Source organism: Gopherus evgoodei, chromosome 9 (genome assembly GCF_007399415.2).
Source record: "Gopherus evgoodei ecotype Sinaloan lineage chromosome 9, rGopEvg1_v1.p, whole genome shotgun sequence".
In the NCBI taxonomy this organism is placed as follows: Eukaryota; Metazoa; Chordata; order Testudines; family Testudinidae; genus Gopherus; species Gopherus evgoodei.
The window spans coordinates 28497581-28523342 of NC_044330.1; the positions used below are offsets into that span (position 1 = coordinate 28497581).

A 25762-nucleotide genomic window follows, 5' to 3' on the forward strand; every position below is an offset into this window, starting at 1 on the left:
CAGAGAAGCAACTGTGCAAAAATGGTGCTTTCTTATTGAACAGATCTGCTTCCTGTGTGTGTTTTCAAGGTCAGGTCTGATGGCTTTAATGACTAACAAGTTTTCACAGCTTTCTACTCCTGTTAGCCCAGCAGAATCAATATAGCTGAGATAGAGAAACAGAAGCTAATCCAGCTCTTGCATCATCAACAAAATTGTTAACAAAGTTCCAACTGCAGGGCCAAATGCTGCCCTCAGTGACACCTGTGCAGCTCCATTGACTTTGGCATATAGAATCTTTCTTACAGGTGATGATGCCTGAACCAGACAGTTCCCTATTTGACTTTCAGATCCCAATTGCAGGGCTGGCAATTACGGGACAAAATACAAAACGCCCTATGTTTTATTAGAAAACTACTCAAAGCTACTGAAATACAATAAATATAGGCTTCCATAATGCCATTTTTATAACAAATTTTCAGAAAAGATCCACACCTTACCATTTTAATTTGTTTAGTACAAAATTAGTATAAAAAATATTAACTACAAAGTAGACTCCTCATACAGTGGGTCAGAGTACAAATACATTGCCCTATACTCCTAAACAAAAACAAAACTAACGAACAAAAATAGATGAGCTCTGCACTATCCCTGGGCGGCTGACAAATTTGGGCTTAGTTGGACTAGTGGGAAATGAGTTCTACAGTCCAAAGCCTTCCATTCAAGATGCCCAGACATTCAAATCTTAGGACTATGAGCTAGAGCGTATCAGTGGACCTGCACTCACACAGTACTGACTTAAAGAGAGCTCAGGTAGCTAGGACCCAAATCACACAGGACTTCAAAGATCAGTATGAATGCAGGGCCGCCCAGAGGATTCCGGGGGCCTGGGGCCGTCGGCGGCAGGCGGCTCCGGTGGACCTCCCGCAGGCGTGCCTGCGGAGGGTCCGCTGGTCCCGCAGCTCCGGTGGAGCATCCACAGGCATGCCTGCGGGAAGTCCACTGGAGCCGCAGGACCGGCAAGTGGCAGGGCGCCGCCCGCGTGGTGAAATGTCTAGAGCCGGCCCTGTTCGGCGGCAGGGGGCCCTTCCGTTCCGGGACCCACCGCCGAAGTGCCCCGAAGACCTGTGGAGGGGGCCCTCCGCTGGCGAATTACCGCCGAAGCGGGACCCACCGCCGAAGTGCAGCCCGCTCTTCGGCGGTAATTCGGTGGCGGGGGACCTCTGCCGCGGGCCTTCGGGGCACTTCGGCGGCGAGTCCCGGAACGGAAGGGCCCCCCACCGCTGAATTACCGCCGAAGACCGGGTTGCACTTCAGTGGCAGATCCCGCTTCGGCGGTAATTCACTGGCGGGAGGTCCTTTCCCCCGGAGCTGAAGGTCCCCCCTGCCAGCAAAGACCGGGAGTGGAAGAAAATCCGGGCCCCTTGGAGCAAGTGAAGGACCCTGCTCCAGGGCCCCCGAAAAACTCTCGTGGGGGCCCCTGTGGAGCCCGGGGCAAATTGCCCCTCTTGCCCCCCCCCCGAGCGACCCTGTATGAATGCCTTACATTGCACCCTGAAACAAATGAAAGTCACATATTCTATGGAGCCACTAGTGTAACGTGCTCCCTGACAGGGCCAATCGATGGGGCAGGAGGGCCATTTGGCCTGGGCCTCAAGCTCAAAGGGGGCCTCAAATTTAGACACTTGTTGGCATTTGATAAGTTTCACAACTTGTTTTTATGCATATCCCTATTGGACCAAAATATGACACACACACTCTCAGCTTAGAGCTGCAAATTTAAGCAAATAAGAGATGTGATTTGGTAAAAGACATAATTTTTTTTGTTAACTGATATAGATTTTGTCATATTAAAGAGTTAAAAATGTTCATAAACATTAATAAAAATATATCGGTCCTGATGGCACAAGGGGTTAGACTGTGATGAATGTGTCCTCTCAGATCAGCTGATTATAAAACAAACCACTACTAGTGGCTGGTGCTGGATCAAGTGTGTGTTGAAAGGTAGAGAATTGTTACATTTTAGTGCCTCGTTTTGTTTTCATGTGTTGTCATTTTTTAATTTTTATTATGGCTACGGGCCTCAAGAGCTGGAAGTGGCCTGGGCCTCTCTGGCCCTCTAAGAGGGCCTGCTCTGTGACTAAATCTACTAAGATGGGGCCATCTCTACCCACAGCAGCTGAATCTTCCAAGCTGTCTTCAAGTGTTGAATGTATTAGAGTAATCCAACCTGGAGGCCTCAGATACAGAAATAACTGCAGGGAGTTCTGGATCCCAGAGATATGGTCACTATTATGCCAAGAACCAATGGAAATAGGCACTTTTGGCTACTGACCCAACTGATTCTCCAAGACCAATCAGGAATCCCCCAAAACACATTGTCCTGGGGGCTGGCCCTTTCAGGGGAGTCAGGCAGCAGACTATCTGTGCTGTGCTCCTTTAAGGGAGAACAAGCCAACTCAGACCCGTTTGGAAGTAATTAAATCCCTTGCTGGCTAGTTAGCTTCTGATTAGCTAATGAGCCTGGCACAGCAGGGTGGTTCATAGAGACAGGAAACTCCAGAAATAAGGTCCCAGGAGAGCTCACCAGAGCAAGGGACCTGGAAGGCATGTTTTCAAAGACAGGGACCACCCAAATGGAGGCAGGAAGCACCACACTTGGCCAGAAGAGGATATAGGGCAGCTACACCCTGTGACATCCATGAACTGCTAGCTTCACTGGAAAAGGGTGAGTACACCCTCTCAGTCAACACAGTAGCCAGCATCTGCCAACCACCCACTACACCAGATTGAGCTAAAGCAAGTTCACTTTCATCCAAATCTGTATTTTGAAGACTACTGCCCTCAACACACAATATTTCATTTTGATCGAGGTAGCTTTGCTTGGGCCAAGTTGGAGCAATGTACACTGGGATTTTACAATCTCCATGGCTTGTACCTACTTGGTGATCCAGATGTCTTGCTATTTAGATGAAATATTTGACACATGCAAATAAAACCTGCTCAAAGTAAAATTCAGAGAACCGTTTGCTTGTTTTTTGCTAGACTCAAGGATTAGCACAATTTCAGACCATGGAAGTTTTTGAAAATTTTTAGTTGTACTAGAAGTGTTCTTCAGCACATTGACCAGAACAAAAGACAAGGACAGCTACTTGAGGATCTTTTTTTCCTTATTCACCAATGTCCAAACATTTTGTATAGCACTGAGATTCAATACTCACCATCAATATATTTTGCAATTTATTTTCTCATATAATTTAAATCCAACCCCAAAGCATATATATCTGTATAGTCAAGATATTTCTCTTTTAAGCAGTCTTTTTTTCTTGGAAAAAACACACTGGTATGGAAGAATTTTATTTGTATAAAAGAATAATTGGAAGACTTCAGCTGACCAAAAAAAAAAAAAAATGACCAGAACATAAAGGTTCCATTTACAATTCCCATGCTTTTCTAGTCTCATCTCAAAGTTCAGCCTTATGCTTTCTGCCATGCGTTGGCCCTTTTCTTGAACACAGTGTCAAAAAACAAATTGGCTGACCTAGCCACTAGCAGGGAGCAGCTGGCAGTGCGACATGTCCTGTGCATATTTACAGTGCCAGCCAGACTCCTGATGTTCTAGGGGTTTTGTTTTGTTTTACACTATAATGTGATACAGTCTGCAGTAGTTGATTGACTTAACTGGTGCTTTTGCATATAAATCAAAGAGGCTTTAGAACAGTGGGGAGCTGGCTGATAGTGAATACATAAAGAATAACAGCCCCAGATACAACCTGACAGTGACAAAATCAGTTAATCCACCAGTAGAACTCATTTTATTTTAAAAAGGCCCCCAATCAAATCATCTTCAAAAATCACCTGTGAGGTATCATCCTTGGGAGAGTTTCATGCCTATTCTTTCCCTCATTGTGTTTCCTTCTATCCCCCATGACTGTTTTCAGCACCAGCAGAGGACCATGTTTGTGACCACATAGCTTAATGCCTCCTCAAGGAAGCAGCAGAAATTTGGAAAATTATGACTACTGTGTCTTCCTGTTTCACTAACTTCCTGGGTTCCTGCTAGCACAAGGAAGTGCTGATGTTGGTGAAGAGGCCAAATCCAACATTGAGAGCATTAAAAAAAAAAATCTCCAGAAAAAAACCCCCATCCCCTGAAGGCTGCAGGACCTGACTTATTCTCCCTTCTCAGAATTGCTTTCATATACAAATCAATATGTAGAAGTAGTAAGGGCATCCATTCAATAAACTTTAAAAAGCTCAATCCAGTCACTCAAATGGAAATGGAAAGATTGAATATATGGACAGGAAGTGTTCCCTTACCCTATCAGAATATAATTACACTTCACAGAGAAGATTGTCATCACATTATAGACTCATAGACTTTAAGGTCAGAAGGGACCATTATGATCATCTAGTCTGACCTCCTGCACGATGCAGGCCACAGAATCTCAGTTTGGATTAGAAAGTGAACAAAGTTGCTACTCTGGGTAAAAGTAATAAAAAAATAAATCAATGTTTGTGTATGGTGGTAGCGTAACCCAGGCCTGTTTGGTGTAGCACTTTGTCCCCTATAGTGGTGGCTAGGCCAGCAAGAGATTGATGAGCCTGTTACCGCTTTGGTTAAGACAGATGTGTCTTTTAGCTCATGCAGCAGCAGCTCGTGCATTAAGCTCCAGAAGTCTGAGGTTTGATCCTGGCCAATGATGACCAGAATCTGTCAGCATTACAGTAGCACCAATATATATAAGGTTAAGAAATGAATTTACTAGTGTGAAAGAGTGTAAGTGCCCTAAAAACCATGAGTTCACTTGAATTGTGTTGAAAATTGCTGTATCTCAAGGGGATCAAGGTGGGGTAGTGCTCAAAATGTAAGGACACTTGGAGGGGGCTCCCATATTCAAACAGAAAAGTTTCATAACATTTTATGGCTATTTTATGCACACACCTGGGGCTCAAACTATGAGGAGCCAAGTCAAACATATCTCCCACTTGGGAGTGGTCTCAGCCAGTGTCTGGCACCTACAGCAATTTGGGGAACCATTAAAAATGTTATTCAAGGTGGATCTACCATACAGCATAAGCCTTTTGTGTGTGTTTCAAAAGCATGTCTCTTATTGAGCCGACTTCTGTTGGTTAAAGGTATTACCTCACCCACCTTGTTAAGCCAAAGAGAAAGGCATGGGCACATGCGCAGAAGGACCAGGTCTCTTTCTAGCCAGAAAATTTTCAGGCAGCCCAAGTGGGTGGCTTAAAACAAGTGGTTATTGAATCTGAATTGCACCTAAGTACTGTGAATTAGGAGTCCCTCCCTGCCCTTGGCAACTGAAGAAATGTATGTTATGCATATTAGTTGCTCTATGTGGGCATTCTCAGGGGCTCCTGAAAGTTTTGTCCTCAAGGAAGCTTCTGGTTTAACAGTTTACATTTCAAAGTGCTCTAAAATTCACATGCATATTCAGATTTTATTTTAATGAAGTACTGTCAAGGAAAGTGTATTAAACAGAGGGAATATGAAAGACTCCAAGTAAGCAGCATGCAATGTGTTTAGTTTTAATCACATGGCATGGTCACCTTTTTCCTTAATGAGCACAATAAAAGAAAGGCCAACTGCTGCAACTCTCACTAGCAGCATGATCAAAAAGGGTTGCTGAGCAACAAAATACACTCATCACAGAGAGCCCTATTCTGAGGACTGGCTTAAGGCCCACATTGACTATACACCTCTATCCTGTTATAATGCCACCTGATATAACACAAATTCGGATATAACGTGGTAAAGCAGTGTTCTGGGGGGGTGTGGCTGAACGCTCTGGCAGATCAAATCAAGTTCGATTTAACACAGTTTCACCTATAACATGGTAAGATTTTTTGACTCCCAAGGACAGCGTTATATCGAGGTAGAGGTGTATATTGTGCTAGTATACAGTAACTTGTTTGTCATGAAAAACCACTTTCTACAATTCATCCCATGTACACTTAGTTTCACCTCTCAGAGTGCTAAAGCTTCTACGAAAAGGGAGTCCAAATGAAGTGTCACACAATAGAAAATTATTAGTCAGATGGTCCTTTTAAAAAGATGCAAACCTCAGTGTATTCCTCCCCGAAACTTTTACAGAAGAGAATCAAGCACTGAAAATATAATTAAGAACACTCTTATCCCTGATAAAATGGAAATCCTGGTGTAACTTCAATCATGGCGGCACTACCACCTAATTGTAACATTGCTGTGCCACATATGGGCTGGGGTAGAGTTAATGATACAAGCTGGGGTCATTTTGGTCAAGGTGTTCCTCAGATACAGCTGCCCCTTACCCCTCTCTCTCTCTCAAAAAAACCACACCATCTGAAAGGACAGAGTGCTAGGATGTCAGAAGGAGGCATCACTCAAAGAGGGCCGAATTAAGATTGTGAGGCAGGGCTGGCATGTACCATAACTATTTCCTTATTTAAATGTGTATTAATTATAGGTGCACTCAACCTTCTGGAAGGATACAACACACTGTTAACTGTAACTGTGTTAATCAAGTTTTAGGGCAAATATTAAGTTACTATTTTAATTTAAATAGTAAGAATAGCATCTAAGTCTACTACTAGTATTGATCACTAACAAGGCATAACTTCAATTATGTTAAGAAAAACATTATTCAATCTAAGATTACATTTTGAACACATCTAGAGTCAAATAGTTCAACAAAACTGTAGTTTAATTTCAGAAAATGTGTTAAAATATATATTTATACATCAATTTCTGATACTGTGTGTTCATATACACAAATGATGGTCTCTCTTGAAACTATTTATGAAATGTACATTTTTTTAATTTAAATACTCAATATACACTGCACTTAATCTGCATGTTGCATTTATTAAATACATTAAAATCTGCAATGTAACAAAACGTTCTCATACGAAATTCAAAACACCATTTTAAATGAACAAAAGATGGCTCACTTCATTTTTTTTTAAACTAGTGCATAGTACACTAGCGCAGCTCCACCAACACCAGCTGTTCGTTCTTTTATTTGACATTGTTCACAGACTATTACATATTACAATAAGAGTGCTGGATAAAAACATGAGGTACGAAAGTGGTTCAAAGACTATAGGTCATGCAGATCATGCTAGACAGCAAAGAAAATTGTGAATGAGAAAAACACTAAATAAAAATACATAAAGAATGTGCATTATAAAATAAAAAAATCTCAATTACACAGCTTTGCTTCTTTGGTTACAAAGTAGGTTGAACAATTTCACAGCTTTTTATTCCCACCCCAAGAAAAAAAAAAATCATACGAAATGTCAAAAAGCAGAGGAATCATGGCAATTTCTCTCTATTAGAAAGTAGAAACAGAAATGAGCAAAGTTTTCTTCATCAAAATAGCCCATCAATTATTTATTATATCACAATAACTGGTGACTACCTGTACAGATGCACTATGGTCTTCATACTTACACTCTATACAAAAATGTACATTCAAGCTGGGTCTTGACTACCGTCAATAAATACCAAAAGTAAATTGCCATTAGTGTTAGAAATATGCCAGGATTCTTTTGTTCAATTATTGCCTAAACATTTTATCTATTAAACGCAATCCCGTCTATCAATTTTTACTGATACTTACATTTATTAAAAAAATTAAAAAAAAAGTTCTGTGACATTGTTCATGTACATTATGAAAATAGCAGCCCTGTAATAAATAAAACAAATAAATGAAACTATTATAGGCAAATGTTACTTATACTGAAAGAACAGTGGCTCTTAAGATGAATTGTTACTTCTTACATGAGATAGCAAGGCTCAAAGTAATCCATGGGTAATGGAAACCTTGGAGAGCCATCAAAGCTCTTAAAAACCCCACTCATGCGCACCAAATAAATGCATATGCTTTGCATTAACTCCTTCTACCATTTCCCTTGTGCACTGATGACATAACTGGACACCAACTGCGCTGTATGACATCTCAAAGTGAGGGAAAGCTCTTGTAGAATGATTGTCTAATACTGAAAAGGCCAAAACACACAACTGAAGCATGGCTACTTGCTTTCATATAAAGTGGAAAGAACACCAGTGGCACACAAGGACAGATTGCTTTCAGTTTTTTCTTAATGAGGAAAGAAAAGCTTTACGCTGAGGAAACATTCGGCTGCTGTGGAGGTTGCGTTGGCTGAGGAGGCTGTGCTATCACTGTTTGCAGTTGTGAAGTGCTACTAGGATTGGCCTGCTGAGTTGAGAGCTGGGATAACTGATCGTTGTTTGAGAGAGATTTTAACAGTGCATTTTCTCGTTCAAGTAAAGAGTTTCTTTCGATTAATTCTTTTATTTGTTCCTTCAGGACTTCCACTTCTTCTCTGACTGCGTACATCAAATGGCTTTTCACCAGATCCTGTGAACAGTAAGTCAGTAGTTACACAAACTGAAAACAGCAGAGTTTATAATACAACTCCATCCTGCTCGGTCTTAAAATGTTAGTATGATTTCACTTATTCCATTATAGTAAATCTGGTCTCCAGTAACACTAGACAAATATTTATCACTTAATAAAAAAAAGTCACATGAACAAGTTAATATTTAAGAGCAAATAATCTAGCACCTCAGGAAGTTGCTGCAAAATGTTTCCAATCTGAAAGGCCCTAAACCACTGCATGCTAACTGGCTTCTACTGCACAATGGAGTAGGCATAGGCACTTCCATATGCATTAAAACTAAGATCTTTTCTACTCCACAGAATTACGAAAGTTTTACAGAAATCTGAATATAAAAATGGAGCTTTTTGAATGGCTTTCCAGTTACATCATATGTATTTTAATGCTGAAAAAAACACTTTATAATAAAAACAGGTAGCAGCCTGTGTTCTAGGTTTTGGCCTCATGAGAGGCATACATTAACTGCAGAGAATATAGCTTTTTGCAACTAGCATCTTGTAGATTGTTTTAACTTAAGTCTGAACATGAATACAATAAATACACATGCATTTAGTTTTGCAGGATGGCATGTACTGGGGAGCCAAGTAGTTCAGTGATGAGACAACTGGCCTTATTTCTAGGAATATGTACAAGGGGGACAATGTGATTAGAAAATAACTGAAAAAATGGTGTTCTGAGTGGATGATGGGATCCTGCAGCACAGCATACAAGAACCAGAAAAAAAACCTCAGACTGGGAGGAGGTGACAGAGTTGGATTTTAATTTTGTTTCATTAAATATTAAGTAACCAAAGAAATTAAAAAAAAAGTGTGGTATATATTCAGTGTTTTACATGTATTCCAAGTTTTTATGTTAAATCCTTTCAAAATGTTTTAAAAAAACTCTGTACCAACCCCATGGGTAGGAAGCTCTTTGGATCCAACATAAAACTAATCCCGATCTGTTGCCATTCCATAATCTAGGAAAATCCACTCTTCATATGATGGAATGGAAGAATCAGAACTAATTGAGGGGAGGGGAACAGACATTATATCAGCAATTCTGGCTAATGATACTCAGTTTTATTCTAGGAATCTGCATTATCCTGAAGACAGCATGTTTGAATAAAAATGAACATAGCTTGAAAGATTTCATCTAATTGATTAACTGCTTGTCCTATTAGAAATAGGAATCTTTGTTTTCTACTTACCATTGCCTGTTCTATTTTGTTGTCAATGGCTACAACACTTGCACCAGACGCACTGTTAAAAAAAAAAAAATTCAGTGGATATTAGATTCCTCTTACTTGACTAAACATTGAACCCATTTGTACATACAAATCTTGCAAGAAATAGGTTGTTAAAGATCAGCCTTTAACATATGTGTCTCTTTGCTGAGAGACTAACTCTTAGGAGGCTTTAAGAATTCCATAACACACTACAACCTCTGTGAAAGTTCTCCTTAACTGCCTGGGAAAATTAGAGCTCTGAAAATATATATAGCCACTCCCCATTTAAGTTTCTTCAGTTTACCAACTACAGTAATGGCTATGTTAACTGGCCCTATACCAACCCAAAAGATCCATAAACTGGCATTTCTAATCTTTGTAGAAAGTCCAGTTTATAGTCCAGGTGGCACGGGGCTGGCAGGCTCCCTATCTGGCTCTGTGTGGCTCCCTGGAAGCAGTAATATGTCCCTGCTGCTTCTAGGTGGAGGAATTGCCACAAGGGGTTTGGCGTGAGGGACAGGGTGTGGGCAAGGGCTTGGGAGGGGATTTAGAGTGCCAGATCTGGACAGTGCTCACCTCGGGCAGTTCCCCGCAAGTAATGGCTTGTCCATGGTGTTCCTAGGGGGCAGCGTGGCTAGGCTGCTCTGCATGCTGCCTCCACCTGCAGGTGCTGCCCTCACAGCTCCCATTGGCCATGGTTTCCGGCCAATGGGAGCTGTGGAGTCAGCGCTTGGGGTGGGGCAGGAGCAGTGTGCAGAGTCGCCTAGTCGCACCTCCGCCTGGGAATGGCAGGGACAGGTTGCTGCATGCAGGGAGCTGCCCGAGGCGAGTGCCTCCTGGATCCGGCACCTCTAAACCCCTCCCACGTCCAACCCCTTGCCCCTCCTGCACCCAAAGCTCTTCCCAGAGTCTGTGCCCCACATACCCTCCCATGCCCAAACTCCCTCCCCCCCTCTTATTTAACTGGAATTTTTCCTTTACCAGCAAACCCCCAATATGCTAGATAAAGTTTTTACTGTGTAAAACATAACCTCCGTGATCCATGTCTATGGACACCTAAAATCAACAGCCATTACATACCTTAATCTAGTTCAGTTACTGTTTAATTTCCTTCTCATTATCCACAATCTCACTTATGGAAACAAAAAGGTTATGTATTGTAGCAAGTTTGCATATTTGGTAATACATCATACGCCAATATGAAATGTTTTGAGAGACGGACAGACACACACACACACACACAACCACCCTATAGTAGTATTTGTCCTCAGCATTTATTTACTAATTAGCTGCCAGCAGAGGAGCTATATAATCAGGAGCCTTCTTATGGCTTTGCAGTAGTGTGCCAGTAATCAATGAGAGCATAAAAAAAGATACTCAAAATTCTGGAATCCCACAGCTGTATTCATTTGCTCCCAGGAAACTCTGGATGCGCCATCCAATAAGGTTAGAATCCTACTGTCGGCCATTAAATTAAGTCCTATTTAGGTGTTTACTGGTATAGGACATGTTTCTCCAATGCTGAGTGCTAATGCAGAGTGTTTTAGCAAATCAGGTTTCAGACTATCAGCACAAGATGGCAAAATGCCTCAACGTATTTTAGGAATAGAGTTTTGCAGACTTTTAAGATGACAATATTTATGCTTTCAGACCGTCTAATTAAAAAATAATCCATTTTAATATGAATTTAACAACAAAACTGTTTCAGTGTCTTGCTAACTTTCAAGCTTCCCCGAGTTACAAGGGTACTGTAGATGTCCTTCCTCAAAATGGCCACCAAAGCTAGCTTCCTTTTTCTTCTAGCATTACGATTCAGATATATCCCTATTCTGTAACTAGCTAAGATAACATGTTAGCCTTCCACAAAAATCAATTAAAAAAAAAAAGACAGCCCTTCAAGTGTCATCATTAATCTCAAATAATCAACTAGTATACATCCAAAGTGCAACTTCTTGAGAAGAAAACCATACATAACCAATGAATTTATTTTAAAAAAGGTGGGTTTTGGGGGGGGGGTAGGGGGAAGGAAAGTAGAAGCAGAGAGTAAACAGTTTATTTTATTTTTGGTGTGTGTGTTTTGGTTTTGCAGAGGAAACAGTTTATGGTATGATTATATGCATTTTGAACATAATATTAAATGTTAATTCTAAACAGTAAGAATGAAATTTTCATTTTGGATTTGAAGTTTAAATGGTCCTGTAGCATTAATCTGTTTCAGTTAAAAACAGCTTTAACTATCAGAGTGCAGGGTCTGCCTGTGTAGTCATTTGCAGAATTAGGACCCTTGAAATTAGAATTTAACCTTAACAGCCAGGACTATGACTGAACCAGTATGCTGTGCAGTAAAGTACAGCAGCACATCTCTGAAGCAACAATCTTGAAATGAAAACCTCAGTTTTCATTTAAAAATGATTAAGCTGTTAAATGTTATGGCTGAGAAGAAATGCCCCAAACGTAAACTGAGTATAAGTGACAAAGATGACTAGAGCACCACCTTTTCTGTCATCATATTGACTTCTATCAGTTTTTAATATATTAATTTTGGACTGTGGGCAGTCTACCATTTAGAATGAGTAGATCTGCCTTCTTTTTTAATTACATCAACATTCTGGTTAGAAGATTCTGTGAATGAAGGTACCTGAAGTACACTGAACTCACTTGAGCAACACAGTTAAATGTCATTTCATTGCTTAAAGTGTTTAGAAGTGACAAATCCGATTAGCAGAGTATTTTAGAGGGGAGTGTGCAGGACAGAAGAATGTCAGGGTTAGAAGATTACAGAAAACAAATTTTAGATAGGACTCTAGCACCGAATGCAATATTTAAAAGCATAGCAATATTTAAAAAAGTTATAAAGCTGTCTTAGAGGCTAACAGAATTCTGATAAAAATATGTCAAGTCTCTAAGCTGTAAATAAAAGATTTATTTTGAAAGACAGGTAGATTCTTTACAACTAAAGACACTTGATCCAACTCTTACTGAATCCAATATGAAAATTCTCACTGGACTTAACAGAATCAAGACTGCCCCCCCCTCCCCCCAATGCTTTACGACCAACTGACAACCCACAACCTCCTTCCCTATATTTCCACCCTCCCTTGTTGAGCCACCCTTCAAAATGTCAAGGCTTCCAGTTCGAGTAATTAGCTAGGACTCCATTCTTGCCTCTAAAAAGCCTCAGCAAGACAGGCACTTCTACACATTTAGTTCCCTCTCATTTTTAGTCAGTTACTAGAAAAAGAGGAAAAACAACAAATGTATGGAGATACCTATCCTCACAGAACTGGAAGAGACCCTGAAAGGTCATTGAGTCCAACCCCTTGCCTTCACCAGCAGGACCAAGTACTGATTTTGCCCCAGCTCCATAAGCGGCCCCTTCAAGGACTGAACTCACAATCCTGGGTTTAGCAGGCCAATGCTCAAAACCACTGAGCTATCCCTTGCCTCATTGAGCTAAGAATCCCTTAGAGGCTAGGAGTTACAGCTATTCTAACAGCCATCTGTGATGCTGTTAAAGCACAACAAGCCAGAAGTGAATCACATTACAGACAAGAGGAATTTTTAAAAAAGGTAACTGGAGTTGGCTTATTTTTCTAATGTCAATTTACAGGGAGAATTATAATCCAACACTCCTCCCCTCACTCAAGTTATTCTTAGGCTATGTCTACACTACGTGCCTTTTAGTGACACAGCTGTGCCGCTACAGCCATGCCACTAAAAGGCGTGCAGTGTAGCTGCTCTTTGTTGGTAGGAGAGAGCTCTTCTGCCAACAAAGCAAGGTTTACACCAACAATTTTCATTGGTAAAACTTGTCATTTGGGGTGTGTTTTTTTCACACCCCCGAACAACAAAAGTTACACCGACAAAAGTTCAGTGTAGACAAACTTAGGATATGTCTACATTACAAAATAAGGTTGATTTTATAGAAGTTGATTTTTAGAATCGATTGCGCATGTCCCCACTAAGCACATTAAGTCAGCAGAGTGCATCCTCTCTACTGTGGCTAGCATGACTTATGGAGCATGCACTGTGGGTAGCTATCCCACAGTTCCTGCAGTCTCCACTGCCCATTGGAATTCTGCGTTAAGCGCCCAATGCCTGATGGGGCAAAAAACATCGTCGCGGGTGGTTTTGGGTACATGTCATCAGTCGCCCCTCCCTCCGTGAAAACAACATCAGACAATCGTTTTGCACCTTTTTTCCTGTGTTATCTGTGCAGACGCCATACCACAGCAAGCATGGAGCCTGCTCAGCTCACCGTCACTTCTGCTGTTGTGGGCAAGTCTACTGTGAGGGCTGCTGTGATCCGAGTAGCCAATGCAATCATTGGCATTCTGTTATCAAGAGCAATAACTCTGGGAAATGCATGGGGCTTTTTAGATTTTAGGTGCATCATATTCCTATCCTTTGTCGCTAGTGAAGTCGTCCTGCAGCTGTACATTCCAGTCCGGTCGCTATTGTAACACCTCATAGCACTTCTGTGGTTGACACATGTAACAGCTCCAGGGCTCTTGCTCTTTTGCCTTGCCCGAGGTACCTTGCCCTACCAGGACCTCCAAGCATTTGACACAGAAGCACCTGCAGCAGCTGGCATTGCTGCACAGCGGCAGCTCCTTGCCTTTGCAGCAGATGGTGCAGTAGGACTGGCACCTGTCCTTGTCACACATATAGAACAGCTCCAGGAATCGATCTTTGCAAGTCTGGCAAAGGCCCCCCATAAACAGCAGTGGAATGTGGCTGGGTTTTTTCTCCTGAACAACAACCGTGTTCAAAGCTCCTGTTTGTGACTTCGGAAACCACTTGCTCTCTGTTCTGGTCCTCCTCCACCTGCTCCTTGCTGTTATTGTGGAAGTTAGTCTTTAGCCATTTGGCTGGGGGTTCTGGGAACATCTTCCCTGCCTAGCTCCTAGCAACCTCCAGGGCATGGTGTATGGTTTGTCAATAGGAGACCAGCTTATTAAACGTAGAGTGGTTGAAATGCTGCCTAAGACCCATCAGAGCCACCAGCTTGTCTGATGAAACCTCAGAGAACTTCCCATCGCCAAGCCATTGCACCCAGTGCATTCCGAAGATTGCCTGACATTTGGACGTGACTCTGTAGGAGACTATGATTGCAAGCCATCAGGAGAAGCCCTTGATCTTCCCCGACATAAGCTCTCCCCCCCCCCCATTCCAAAATCTTTCCCATCCCGGTATACCAACACTTCCCCTGCAACTCTGCTCTCCTGCTCCCCAGTGACGAGCTTGGGGGATCGGTTCTGGTCCTCCTGCGTGCTGCTGGCAGACGTACTTATGCTCTGAGAAGACTCCTCGGAATCCTCCTCAGCGAGGTCAATCAGGGGCACCTGGACAGACATGGCCATCCTCCTCTTAGAGTACTGAATGGAAGCCACAGACTCCAGGTAATTCTCTTCTTTAGCTTTCGTCTCACGGAGGTTCAGTCCTGCCTGGAATATCATGCAAGCTAGAGGCTTCTGCCTCAGGCTGCTCTCCCAGCCGGCAGCACCACGCGGTCTCACCTACCGCAGCCTACTGCTTGTTCCCATGGCTCATGACGCCTGGACTGTAGTAAGAAACAGTTCAACTATAGGCTGAGCAAGCGCAGAATGGTGTTAGAATGTGCCTTTGGACTTTTAAGAGCTCGCTGGCGCTGTTTGCTGACTAGGTCAGACCTCAGCGCATCCAACATTCCCATTATTATTGCTTGCTGTGTGCTCCATAATATCTGAGAGTAAGGGGGGGGACGTTTATGGCAGGGTGGGAGGTTGAAGCAAATCGCCTGGCATCTGATTTTGAGCCCTTAGGGCAATTAGAAGAGCACAGCAAGGCACACTGCACATCAGAGAGGCTTTGAAAACCAGTTTCATGACTGGCCAGGCTCCGGTGTGACAATTGTGTGTTTCTCCTTGATGCAAACATGCCTCCGTTATTGATTTTAATTCCCTGTAAGCAAACCACCCTCCCCCCTTCGAAATAAAGTAACTTGTTTTGAAACCATCAATTCTCTCTCTTTTTTTAAAATTAATAGAGATAACAGACAAGGTAGCCTGGGTGGGGTGGGGTGGGGGAGGAGGGAAGGACAAGGCCACATTGATTTTTAGCGTGGCTACATTAAGCAAACTGTTTGAATGACAGCCTTCTGCTGTTTGGGCCATCCTCTGGAGTCGAGTGGCTGGGTGCCCAGAGCCCTCCCCCCACCACATTCTTGGACATCTGGGTGAGGAGGCTATGGAACTTGGAGAGGAGGGTAGGCGGTTATACAGTGGATGCAGCGGGGGTCTGTGCTCTTGTTGACTTTTAAGCAGCTCCAAAAGATGTTTTATCATGTCAGTTTGCTCCCCCATTAGCCTCAGCATTACATCCTGCCTCTGCTCTTCACGCTCACTTGATTCTTTCCTGGCCTCTACCACTGAACGCCTCCATGCATTAAGCTGTGCCCTATCAGTGCGGGAGGACTGCATGAGCTTGGAAAACATATAATCGCGAGTGTTTTTTTTGCCTTCTAATCTGCGATAACCTCAGGGACGGAGATGATAGAGGAAGCATAGAAACATTCTACGTGCTCTACAATTCTGGGGGGACTGCATGGTCACCTGTGCTGCTGAGTTCGCCAAGCTGACCAAATAAGAAATGAAATTCAAAAAAGTTCCTGGGGCTTTTCCTGTGTACCTGGCTAGTGCATGGGAGTTCAAAGTGCTGTCCAGAGTGGTCACAATGGAGCACTGTGGGATAGCTCCTGGAGGCCAATACCATCAATTTGCATCTGCACTATCCCAAATTCAATCCAGCAATGTCAATTTTAGCACTACTCCCCTTGTTTGGGGGCGCATATAGAAGTCGATTTTAAGAGCCCTTTAGGTCGACGGAATGGGGTTGGTTGTGAGGACGCAGTCATTTTTAAATAGATCTAAGGTGGCTAAATTCAACCTAACCGCATAGTGTAGACCAGGGCTTAGGGAATATAGGCTCTAAGAAAAGTTTTTTTGGCAGTTTTACGATGTTATCAACTCCAAACACTCAAAGTCATGAGTCATCTACCCCCCACCACACAAATATAGTGAGACTGGCTTAAAAAGTTTAATAAATAAATACATCTGCGGTTCTGTTTATAAGCCTTCTGCTTTGAGACTGAATGGTGAACTTCCTTCACACCGTCAAGGATTGTCTGCTGTCATGACCATTAGAAATTTACATTGGTGAAAAATGAAAGCTGAGGGTCTCATGCAATCTCCTAATGCCTCAACTGTCGTAATCAAGACAGATACCAAATACAAAAAAGGACTAAAGACAGTGAGGAGCACCACCTCACTATACAAAGTTCCATCTCAGTTTCTAGACCTGAATCTACTCCACATAAAATGCACGCACAAACACGCATGAACCCTGTTCCTTATCAGGATCTTCTCAGCAGCCTTGCTTTCACGCTAATGGAGAGGGAAAGCCAACTGCCAAAGCTTCTACTAAAGCCTCAGCCTTTATTTTCTCTCAGGTGTGCATGGCATCTCATAGAGCAGCATACGAAAAGATAAGCATCAGTAAATACAAGCAGGAAGCTGAGAGAAAGTAACAAAGGCCATTCTTCTGACCACTTTTGTAGCATCCAGGAGGATATGGATAGAAAGAGAGGAGATAGTTGTCTGTAATCAAGGCACTTACTACCCAAATCAGATCAGACAGCATCCTCTAGCAACTTCAGTATCTTTTTACCTTCCAGCAGCTAATGCAGAGGAACTGGGCTTCTTATATCAGGGCATTCCCTACCCCACCCCTCCAAATAAGGACCTGGGCTAGCAGGATTAGTCCTCTGGATTGCGAGTGTCAAATTTTTCAAGCCCTGCTTGCACCTACAACCAGAGTCATCTGAATAGTTTAATATACTGTTTTGAAGTTTATCTAAAAAAATGTAACGCTACAAGCTATCATACTGGCATAACCTTTGTATAGCTCGAAAAGTCAGTTTTACGCTGAACACAGGAGTCAAAAGTTGGTTTTAGTGTTTCACGAACAACCATAACATTAGCAAGACTCATTTCATACCAGAGTCCAGTAAATAATCTTGTACTTCAAAATTACCTTCAAAAGGCAAGTAGATAGTACTAGGAAATAGAAATGTTCGCTGAAGACTAAAGAGAGTTATGTTGTTAGCTGCTATACAGATGATACATAAATTATGTGCTTGTGTTTCACTGTGTGAGAAGATGTGGTAAAAAGAAAGGCCACCTACCTTCCATAATGGAAAGTTCTTTGAGGTGTCTTCCCTAGATGAATTCCATTGTAGGGTATGCATGCGCACTACAGTGTTTTGCTAAATAAAATAGCAAAGAGTAAATATTTTATTTTTATTTTTTTTTTCCTGGGGACTGGAGGACGTACAGAAATGAAGTTTCCAAGCTCTTAGGCAGACAAGACTGTATGTTTGTGCGCAAACACTGCACAAGCTGTAGTTGTACCTCTGCCCAACCTAAGTACTATTTAGATTTTTTCCCCCTCTGGGAGGAGTTCACAATTAAATGCCTTAGTAACCACAAACCCCCATCCACATTACAATGCATCATTGATATGTTTAGAAAAATCCTAGTTACACTGCTGCAATTATTTGTTTTCTGTGTTTTTAAAAGTATGGAGGGCTAGATGGAAGCATGACAGATACATTAAAATACAGCATAAAATATCAAAAAGCTTCTACAATATTGTCAAAAGGTACCCTCTGGTGGACAAAGTGGTACTATACCTAATGCATGCTATGCTTTTATTTAGAAAGAAAAGTCACAGAATTAGCATATTTGAGAGCATAATGATGACCAGCAAGTGTTACTTGTAGTAGAGTTCTTTAAATGCACATTTACAGTTAACGAAATAGCATATCTTACTAGAGAGATTAAATAATTAAAAGATATTGTTCAAATGAATAAGAAGTTGAAGCAAAGAAGATAAGCAAGAAAGCCAAAAAAGCAGGTGTTGAGAGAATGGAATTGGAGTGGATGGTTAAAGGCATTCTACCTTCAGCAGCATCCTGAAAGATGTTTAGATATCCATTATCATCTCAGACTTCCTGCTTATTTAAATTTAATCTTGTCAAAGTGGATGAAATCACCATAATGAAAGTACCAATCAATTATAAATGAACTCTTTCTAAAAGTATCAAATATTCCGAACTTGTTACCCTCTGGATTGAATTTTATGATTATTGTTCTCAGTAAAAAGTGATACTCTCTGGGAAAGTTTGTTAGCTATTAGTATTTTCAAGTTTGGACATAAAAATCGTTCATGGTTTAAGAAATTCAGGTGTGTGTTCAGTTTTAAAAGATTACATAGTGTTCAATAAAGTACACATACTGTGCCAACTTGAAAGTTACGAATTGCTTCACTTTCATGAATTTAAATCTCAGCCATATTGCTATGTATCAAAGTTCTTTCACATTTAAATAAGGCTGCAAATCTCAGTGATCTGATGAAGTAAATCAACTTCAAGCTTCACTTTCTAAAAGTAAGTTACGGAAGACATGCCCTACATAAGAGGTATTGATTAGCTGTATGGTCTATTTCCTCAGGAACTACATGACTACTGCAAATCAGAAGCTAAAGGGGGAAAAAAACCTGCCATATGGATTTAAGTATTTTCTTACCCCTTTCTTGGTACTTCTTGTGAAGGAATATCTGCAAAAGTGAGACTAATGTTCACACGTCTTTGGGCTTGTTAACCCTCCCACAAGAGGAGATCAGAAAAGCTGATCTGAGGTTAGTAGGGAATATTGTTGGATTTACTGTAATGAATGGTTCCTTTAGAACCAGTGTCAAGGTGCTAGCATCTCTCCAGAGGAAGGAGGAGACCTGTCACCAAAACAGTGTAGATAAACCACTGTCTGACCTCACCCCAACACACAGTGCATTTAGGCAACTGTGCAACACTGCATGACATGGAGAGATCCTAATTAAAAAAATAATTACATTATTCAGCTCTTCTGAAGTCAAATCACTGTTTTGATTACAGTTCACACAGATAGGTCTAGCATTTTACTTAGCACTTTCCTTTGGGATCCACAATAGATTCTATATCTGATCCTGAATTTAAGGTCTTGTATACACAGGAAAATTGACTGGCATAGCCACAGTGGAATAATTATTCCACTATAGCTATGGCTATCAGTTTCCCCATGAAGACAAGTCCTTAGTCACTAATGACACTTCGGTGGTGCCATTTAATCACAGAAATCAAGATAAGTTTCTGTTGGGGTAACATTCCACAACAACAGTAGACCCAATACAAAAAGTTATTGTTTTGGAGGAGTAGCATACTTAAATTATCTTAATAGCTAAACAAGATGTACTGATAGCTCACTAGGAAATAGTACGTTTCAGTTAGAGCCATTGAAAATCAACTGTTTATGTTCTGGTAAACATAAGAGGAAGGATGATCCAGTGGTTAGGGTATTAGCCTGGGACTCAAGAGACACAGGTTCAATTCCCTGTTCTGCTATAGACTTCCAGTGTAACCTAGGGCAAGATACTTAGGGGAAGATTTTAAGAAGACTTTAGCACTCAGTAATTCCACTGAGAATAAGTGAACGCAAATCTGTCCATTAGTCTCTTTGAGCAACAAAATGGCAGATGAAATTCAATGTTGATAAATGCAAAGTAATGCACACTGGAAAACATAATCCCAATTACACATATAAAAGGAGAAGGTCTAAATTAGTAGTTACCACTCAAGAAAGAGATCCTGGAGTCATTGCGGATAGTTCTCTGAAAACATCCACTCAATGTGCAGTGGCAAGCAAAGAAGCGAACAGAATTGTTGGGAATCACTAAAAAATGGATAAAGACAAGACAGAAAATGAATTGCCTCTATATAAACCCATGGTACACCCACATCTTGAATACTGCCTGTAGATATGGTTGCCCCATCTCAAATACATAGGAATGGGAAAAGATTCAAAAAAAGGAACAAAAATGACTAAGGGTATGGAATGGCTTTGATATGAGGAGAGATTAATAAGACTGGGACTTTTTGGCTTAGGAAAGAGACAACTAAGGGGGGATATGATTGAGGTCTATAAAATCATGATTGGTATGGAAAAAATAAATAAGATAGTGTTATTTACTCCTTCTCATAACACAAGAACTAGGGGTCACCAAATGAAACTAATAGGCAGCAAGTTTAAAACAAAAGGAAGTATTTCTTCACACAACACATTGAACCTGTGGAACTCCTTGCCAGAGGATATTGTGAAGGCCAAGTCTATAACAGGGTTCAAAAAAGAATTAGATAAATTCATGGAGTATAGGTCGATCAATGGCTATTAGTCAGGATGGGCAGGGATGGTGTCCCTAACCTCTGTTTGCCAGAGGCTGTGAATGAGTGACAGGGAATGGATTACTTACTTATTCTGTTCATTCCCTCTGGGGCCCCTGGCATTGGCCATTGTTGGAAGACGGGATTGTGACCCAATATGGCCATTATGTTCTTAGATTTACAAAGAAACTTGGGCATGGTAATGCTGAGCATCACCATGCTGAACTTTTAGGTGCCCAGAAAATTATTGGAATTCACAAAGCCAAAATTAGGTACCTAAACTCCCTATACTATAAGTGGTGATAAAGGAGCACCTCAGAATGGGATTCACAAAAGCCAGCACACATGACTAGTCCTTGCCTAAGCTAGTCAATGGAAGATGCTAAACTGAGGCCTGTGTGCTAAGCCTTATCTCTCTCGCTCTCAGAGATACAGTAGAACCTCAGAGTTATGACCACCTCGGGAATGGAGGCTGTTCGTATCTCTGAACAAAACGTTATTTTCTTCAAAAGTTTACAACTGAACATTGACTTAATACAGCATTTTTCTTCTGCATTCCTTTTTTTTTAAAAAAAGTTTATGTTTAACACTGTACCGTACTGTATTTGCTCAACCCCCTCCAGTCTCTTCTGCTTCCTGATTGCGTATTTATGGTTCTAAATGAGGTGTGTGGTTGACTGGTCAGTTCATAACTCTGAGGTTCTATTCTAAGTGCTTAAGTCTGGGCTGCAGGGAGGTACCTCTCTGTGTTTGGGATTCTCAGTTCTGGCATAGGCACCTCAGCTGTTTTAGCAAGAAGCTGGTGGGAGGTGAGCAGTGGCTTTATGACTAAGCAGAGTCTGAATCAGGAATTTAGGCTTCTAAAGTGGCAGTTAGGCCCCCTAAGACATTTTGTGAATCTAGCCCTTTGTGCCTCAGTTTCCCATATGTGAAATGGGGATAACAGTACTTCGTCTCAGAGGAGTTGTTAGGATAAATACTTTAACTTTTGGAGGTGTGCAACAGAAGAAGCCATACAAGTACCTGACGCAGCTTAAACAAAAAAAAAAACCTCTTGATTTGTTCTAAGATCATTTACAATATATCAGACCCACCTTCCCCAATAGGCAACTGCCATTTAGTATACAGATGCTCTCCTTTCTATTACACCAGAGGAGGAGCCTTTGTTACAGGATGTGGGGGCAACCTGCTCAACAGGAAGATACAGGAATCTTTTCTTCAATTTCCCCACCTCTTTCACATAGTCATAGCTAGTTCACATAAAGCACTTTGAAAATCAGCATTTTCAAAGCACCATACTAGCAATTCTCACAATAGTCATGGGAGAGTAGGGTGACCGGACAGCAAGTGTGAAAAATGGGGAGGGGGGGTAACAGCAGCCTATATAAGAAAAAAAGACCCAAAAATCAGGACTGTCACTATTAACTCAGGACATCTGGTCACCCAAGGGAAGATTTCTTCTCTTCATTTTATAGATAGGGAAGCTGAGAAAGAGGTTGAGACTTAGCCCCCAAAAGGGAGACCACACTGCAAATCAACAGCGGAGCTCAGATTTAACACCAAGTTCCTGACTCCCATTGTAATGCTCAAATTACCAGACCAGTACATTGTTTCTAAGAACAAGACCCAGTTAGAATCAAAGTGATTTTGGACAAAATGGGTATTTGCTGCTCTAATCACTACATTAACAACATCAAGTGAAAGTATGGAATATTTGCATCCAATTATTTATCTGTTTTATGGTATTGCCTAAGAGCCACTTGTGCTAGATGCTGTACTACCATGAACAAAGATTGTAAGCTCTTTGTGGTAGGGACAATCAAAGTATAGGACAGGACAACAAGGGAATACAGGCAGAAACGGAGAGCACAAGGTAACAGTGACATGATATTGATCAGCATGAGACACAGTGGTCTCAGCACACCAGCTGCCTACCAGTTGCCAAGTTTTAAAATTGATATCATGGCAAAAGAGAATTTAAGAAAGGACCTGCAGGAGGAGAACAAGATATTCAGCCACAAGAGTAATAGTCTATACATTCTTTAAAGGCTTATAAACTATTTTAGAAGGACCTCCAAAATGTGGTTTTATGTTGCTCTAGGGTTGTACGCATAAGAAAAGTGTGGGTTATTTGTGGCCTGCAGTCTATTTTAAGGCTTACTGAATTTTTATTTTTTGCACTCTTTAGGAGCTAACAGGCCTCTTTGGACATATATACAACTCTGTTTTAGTGAAACATTTAATTTGAAGAAGTCACATATCCCCCTACCGTGCACTACACGTGTGGGGCACAAAGGGAGGTGAGGATGCACATGGGAACCTGGCTAGTTTTAGCCAGGGTAGCAACAACGTAAACAGTAACTGTTTCAGAGCAATAAATCCAGCTAGGATCTTATGACATTATCACCATTAATACTTAAAGAAAAGCCACCATCCACGTCAGGGGCATTTGTTCCCCTTCTCTACATCTTTTAAAGAATCTTGTGTTAAAGAGGAAAAACTCATGGGGCCAGCAGTACACCTAGCAACACCTGTTTGAATGGTAAGCAGGAAAAACAACATTTGCAGACTTCCCCAAGGAAGCCTCAATGATGACTCATCGTTTTCAAGCAACCAAGTACAAAAAAGTCAAATAGCCTCCTGCCATGCAAGGTTAGGTTGTGATGAAAGTCTAGGTTTCTTCTAATCTTTTATTTTGGTCTCTTTACATCTGAATATCACCTCACTGTATTTTGTTAGCTCTTGCTGCAATTTATGTTTAGCTTTGTTGACTCAAAATATTCCCAAAAGATGGTTAGCTACAGGAGAATATTAATCCTATTAATTAGAGTGTGTGTGTGTGTGTGGGGAGGGGGGAGTTGTAAGGCAAGATTAAACAATGTTCTGACAACACTGAAGAAATTCTCACATTAAAGACAGAGTTAAGAAAGCCACAGGTGGCTCCCTATTATGACTAGACCAAGGTAGAAAAATTGATTTCTTCTTCCACAAATTAAGTTTCTTAAAAGGACAAGAAACGTTTAATTTTTTTGTACAGAGATCAGATCACTGAAGTCTGATAAAGTTAAATATTTAGGACTTGAATTTCCCCCACATCAGAGCTCCACTTTATATAAGGGAGCTGTACCATCAGGGAGCTGATTAGGGATCCCTGATTCTGTGCCCGCCAGCCCCAGCATAATTTACTTCTGGGAGAATTTTGGACCAAAAAATTAAAAATTCTGTGAATAATATTTTAAAAATCTGGAAAATTCTACATATTTTCAAAAACACAATATAATCACATAAGTTTCATTTTGGTAATTCATTTCAAAACACCTGCCAGTGCCAGCAAGTATGTCTGTAACAATACAGACACCGCTCACTTCCCCCCACACACACACCTAGGATTTTTTTGGGGGGAGGGGACAAACAGATTCTTTACTAGGCATATTAATACAGAACTTTTGAGTAATTCATTTCAACTACAATACAGAAATGTATTTCCTGCACCCCAAAGCAGCAGTGCAAAGGCTTGGGGGAGTCAGGGGTAATGGAAGAGCTGAGGGAGCACGAAGGAGCCTGGGAGTGAAGCTGGATGTTTGTTGGGTGTCAGTGGGAGAAGTATGGAATAGTTTATTTGGGGTTGGGGGGGAGAAACTGTTAGAGAGTTGATGAGCCTCCCCCATTCAGACCATGGCTGATCCCAAGCCTTTCCCATTCAATCAGGCATATCTGCCCCCTCCCTCATATGGCCCTGGCTCAAATGCTGTCACCCCACTAGCTCCTGAGTATGTGCCTGTCTGTCCCCCGCCCCCACTAACCCTTTTAAACCCGGTCTGACACAGCCCCAGCTGCCCCATGTGCCCTACTCTGCCTCCCAGCCTGGCTCCCTGGACAGGCTGCTGTGATGAACACAGCAGGCTACTAGCTGTTATTGCCTGTCAGCCAGCTGTTCTGGTGTCACAGTAGCCTCTGGTGGGCGAAAGGTAGAATTGCAGCACTTCTTGGGCAGAAAGTATTCTCTGCAGGGGGCGCAAAGAGAAAATATTCTGCACCAGACATGAATTCTGCACCACTGCGCACAAGCAGAATTCCCCCGGGAGTAATAAATTATGTCTCCAACACAACATGCTTAAGGGACATTACACCAGCGAGAACACTGGGCACAAGAGCTGTTGCCACTGGCTTCACACAAGCACTAAGTTCTCCATCCACTATGGGAATTCTTTGTTGCCAACCTAAGGCCAGAATCCAACCACTTTGCATGTTAAGCAGATCTAAGAATATGACCCTTAAAGAGGAGGGGTGACGGGAGGGGAGGAAAGGAAATCAGTGGAGATTCAAGCCAATAAGTTTGGAAGTTGAACTTCTGACAGGTTAGGGACTTTTTGCATTCAGGCTTGGCAAGCTGCTATTGTGCATGTGATCTTGCCATTACTTTCAGCAATGGTATTAAAATCTAAAACCTACATAAAACCTACACACCAAAAGTAACAAATCAAAATAAAATGCTTGCTACATTTCATTTTAAATTGTTAGCTTGTAGTAGAAAATAGCAACACAAAATCAGTGAAGACATCCTTACAAAAATTTTTTTGCACAGCTGTCTCTTCAGGACTGAAGACAGGAATTTATAAAGGAAACCATTTACATTTTCTCAGCATTAAAGTAGTAGTAACAGTATAGTTTTACCTTTTCTTGGTATAGTCCATTTATGTTTCCAGGATGCATATTCCGAACATTCATGGTAAGACTCTGCTCATTGACATTTGCAATACCCATACTACTTAGCTTAATGACTAAATCTGAAATCCAAAACTAGAAGATTATAAAAAATAGATAATATTTATAATCTACCAATATTTATCTCCTCATAA

General features: G+C 41.4%; 1 protein-coding gene and 1 pseudogene across 1 annotated transcript in view; both read right to left on the bottom strand.

Annotated features, from left to right (window-relative positions):
* Positions 1-6665: 6665 nt before the first annotated feature.
* Positions 6666-25762, bottom strand: part of TSC22D2 (TSC22 domain family member 2) — a 40777-nt gene continuing 21680 nt past the window's right edge. The window contains exons 2-3 of the mRNA XM_030575426.1: positions 9593-9644; positions 6666-8363 (exon numbers count right to left, since the gene is read on the bottom strand). Of these exons, the coding sequence (XP_030431286.1) occupies positions 8103-8363; positions 9593-9644 (313 nt within the window). The 3' untranslated portion in view covers positions 6666-8102. The remainder of the gene's footprint in view (positions 8364-9592; positions 9645-25762) is intronic.
* LOC115657497 lies at positions 13987-15457 on the bottom strand (annotated as a pseudogene).